We start from the raw sequence: 3828 nt of genomic DNA, 5'->3' as shown, positions 1-3828 counted from the left end.
AGTAATAGAGTTTATAATTGTTTAATGATACAATGACCAAACTGCCCTCATCTCTTTGAAACTAACAGTACTGATATAACAAGAGTTAGCACTGGGGACGAATTTGAAACCATATCAAAACATTAAGGTTGGCATGCGAAAAAAATACTTTAGGGCTCAGGATGAAAAAAATGTAAAACTTTAAGGACTAACGGCGTATTTAAGTCTAATCAATCCTATCTACCAATCCTTCATCTCCGTCTCACACATTTTTAGCCTCACTTACATTCCAATCCCAATTCCTAAAATTCCAGAAAATTACCAACACCATAAATATAATATCATATTCATTCTTTTCCGTGTTTCTATTACATACTCCACGTTGCAAGATTAGAATATATATAGCTTAATTAATTAATAATATAAACAAATCAGATCTTTAAGATCCTATAGGTCCTTCTCCCTTTCTTGAAGAACAAATGGAGAAAAAATCATGGGTGTATACTGTAATTATACAACTAGCTCTCTGTTTTGCTCTGTATTATGCAGTCAACGTGGGACAACCTCAAACAACATCGTACCACATTGGAATTCAACGTCAACTTAATGAGATTTACTTCATTTCTGTTCAAGGTGGATTCAGACCTGTTAAACAACAAACCCATCTTCTTAAACAGGTAAAATTTGAAACTTTTTATTAAAATGAAGTTTAATTGTGATGTTACATTGAAAATTTTGTTGCTTTTATTTTAGTCTCGTTATATTGAATTTTGTTTTTGTTTGTTCTGAAGATAGAGAAGGTGATAAATAGTTATAAGGTGGAATTTGTGATTAATATAGGTGAGCTTGGTGAAGAAGATCCATTTTTGCAAAATGTAAGATTTTACTTTCTTTTAAGATAAAAATTATAAAATCATATAATTACACATTATCATTCTGTACATTTTGTTTGTTTGAAATAAATTTCATATGTGTACAGTGGTTACTTATAGAAAAGGGTATAATGTAGCATATATTTGTTGTATTTTTGTAGTGTGATCTAATTTTATATCTTGTTATTTTTGACAGGCAACACAGTATTTTCATTCAGTGAAAACTCCTTGGTACAGTCTCTTGAACCTTTGTAGTCATTTTTTGTGTGTTCTTCTTTTGCAGCTATATAGTTGGTTCTTTTTAAGTGTTGGGTACAGTATGACATACTAGGAAATTGCTATAAAGATCTGCTAGTTTTAGTAAATGTTTAATTTGGCTTATAATACCTTTTTCTTTTAATATCTCTTCAGTGGGTAATCCTGAAACTGTAGGTACACGACGATAGCCTTAAAGGAGGATAAACCGGATTATTATTTTAAACAGGTCAACATTTCGAGCGGAAGAACATTGGATATCATAGCTCTAAATACTAGAAAATTACAGGTTCGGATCTTTTCATTCGCTTTTTATCATCATAAATGTACATGCTTCATTGTAATGCCAATATGCTATTTAGGATTCTTCAAGCGGCATTCAAGAGCTTCAATTAAAACGGTTGTCAAGAATACTTGAGTTGAGCAACAGCGACTGGTAGTAATCATAACCCACAAATTTTCATTTATATATTTTATTTTTTGTGCAACTTTTGTCTCTAATTGTGTTTTTTGATTACGTTGACACTATAAGGCACATTGTAGCTGGATTTCATCCACTCTTCTGCAATCAAAGTTCGGAGCAAATGCATACAAATAATGATGTTTTGCATCAGATGTTACTGAAACATGGAGCGGTACATTCTTATTTCATGTTTAGCACACTGTTAATAGGTTCATGAAAACGTCTCACTTTGATCAGTTTGATAAATCATGAACGTTGATTTATCAAAATACCTCTCGTATAAACTATAAATAAGGTTAAAAACTATGTGAAAATATGAATTAAATTCAGTATGTGGATCAAATTTGAGCTCATATTCTCTATTATATCAGGATGTTTACTTAAGTGCGCAGTTATGTGCTAATGGAGCTCGTGTTAGAGGACCTTATTTGACGACTGTAAGTCCAAGAACACATCTTCCCAAGTGAGTAACTGTGAATTGCTTCTTTTATATTCAGGTTCAAAAACAAATGTCACCCTTTATCATAATTTGCTCTTTTGTTTTGAACAGAAAGATGGTAAATATGTTCCTTCTTCACAGAGTCAGCCCTCTCGAAATTGTGAGTTCTGATCAATTTTTTCACTTTATTAGTTTTAATTGATATGTTAACTCTAGGTATTCATTCAAATTTCTTTAAAAGCTAGAGATTTGTTTAGTCTTTTTTTAAGGTACAAACAAATGCTAGCCGTGTCATTGAAATACAAACGAAAATCTTCACTGCGTAAATCCGTGGATATTGTAGATTTTGAGCTTTTTATGATTTGATAAATGATTATTAATATTAAATTTTTAAAGCATCATTTTCTTTGACTTTTGACTCATTTTCATCTCTCTTTTTTTTTTAGATTTACTGATACTGGTTTATTTTTGACCTTTTTAACAGACAACTTATGGTGTTAATTTCAAAGGAAATATCATTCACAGATCTACAGTAAGGCAAAGAGGCAGAGAGGTTATGTAAACTGCAACAGTAAACCACCCAGTTATAAAATCTTGTCAAACTAGCATTAAGTAATCAATTCCAATTCTTTATATTATAATTGTATAATTCCTCAGTATGTTCTTATCAGGTAGCTAGTTTGGTGTATGTGATCATTTCATATCCTAAATGCAGAGTGTTAATTCTTGCGTATTTGTGCACTTTCAGAATTTTTGATTTGCTGTAGTTGATTATTGATGTATAGGGTTTTGGTGTTATGAACTCTTTTTGCAAGGCGGCCTTCTTATCGTGTTTTAGTAACGTGTAAACCTATTTTCCTTCAATAAAAATTATAAATATCAACTTTCAAATTCAAATTTATTAAGTTGTATCAATTGAGAAGTGAAATATTAAGTTCTAGACCTTTTGATCATATATGCTTTATGGGTATCAACTAGTTTATTCGAGTTGATTAGGTTCAGCAATGTGGATTAGGTTCTCCAAGCGATGACAAGTTTTTTGAAACAGGGTGTGATTCATGATTCATCTACATTGGTACTTCACTATATTCGTTGTAATCTAGAATTAAAAAAAAAACATATAATAAAGAAAAAAGATTACATCATGTAAGTTGGTATACTTTATATGCTCTAATCAATCTTAATACAGAGCCCACAATTACTGAGTACTAGTAAATGATCCATGTTGGCATGTTGCACTCATCTTATGTGTAGCAAAGACACGATGAATTGTCAAGTTTGTATGAATGTTATCCGACACTTTTTCTCTAAGGTGTATGTCTAAGGTGTATGTCGAGTAGATGATCTAATCAATCTTATTCGAAGAAAGGATCCACTAGTTATGTTCATGTCAGTGATGAAAGAACTCAAAGATGAACACCGATTTAAAGTATATTATTTAAAAAAATTTGGCAAAAGTTTTCAAAAGTCATAACTCAAAGATGAACACCGATTCAAATGATAAGTATTTACATTTACATATTAACTAATAGACAAAACTTATGAATAGTACCGGGGACATTTTCGACTTTTCACCTTTTTTTTTCTTCCAATTTTAACTAAATTCCATTTGAAAGGACCGCTACTAATCCATCCGGGCGAAGTCCTTAACATTTGGTCCCATTGCTATGATCGACTCCAAGTAATATCCTTAAAATGAGCAAATGCACAGCGGAAGACTTAATTCGTACCTGAGAATAACATGCTTTAAAACGTCAACATAAAGTTGGTGAGATATATAGGTTTGATGCTAGCAGCGTAATAACTATGGACCACAAGAT

The 3828-nt window shown here is 31.4% G+C and overlaps 1 protein-coding gene across 1 annotated transcript; it reads left to right on the top strand.

Annotated features, from left to right (window-relative positions):
• The first annotated feature begins 261 nt into the window (after positions 1 to 261).
• Positions 262 to 2814, top strand: LOC139884756 (uncharacterized). The gene is made up of 9 exons (XM_071868744.1): positions 262 to 656; positions 771 to 854; positions 1048 to 1082; positions 1284 to 1395; positions 1469 to 1542; positions 1639 to 1741; positions 1941 to 2032; positions 2120 to 2168; positions 2493 to 2814. The coding sequence occupies exons 1-9, from the start codon at positions 459 to 461 to the stop codon at positions 2568 to 2570; spliced, it is 825 nt and encodes a 274-aa protein (XP_071724845.1). The 5' UTR covers positions 262 to 458; the 3' UTR covers positions 2571 to 2814.
• The last annotated feature ends 1014 nt before the right edge of the window (positions 2815 to 3828 follow it).

Source organism: Rutidosis leptorrhynchoides, chromosome 1 (genome assembly GCF_046630445.1).
Source record: "Rutidosis leptorrhynchoides isolate AG116_Rl617_1_P2 chromosome 1, CSIRO_AGI_Rlap_v1, whole genome shotgun sequence".
NCBI lineage: Eukaryota > Viridiplantae > Streptophyta > Magnoliopsida > Asterales > Asteraceae > Rutidosis > Rutidosis leptorrhynchoides.
Note: the sequence above shows the minus strand (reverse complement) of the source record. Positions and strands in the feature narration are given on the sequence as shown.

Bases quoted from the DNA above. Each gene is read 5' to 3' on its own strand.
- LOC139884756 (XM_071868744.1), top strand. From the start codon at position 459: ATGGAGAAAAAATCATGGGTGTATACTGTAATTATACAACTAGCTCTC. The intron at 1,742-1,940 runs GTACATTCTTAT...CTATTATATCAG, and splicing joins TGTTACTGAAACATGGAGCG to GATGTTTACTTAAGTGCGCA. The intron at 2,169-2,492 runs GTGAGTTCTGAT...CCTTTTTAACAG, and splicing joins GAGTCAGCCCTCTCGAAATT to ACAACTTATGGTGTTAATTT.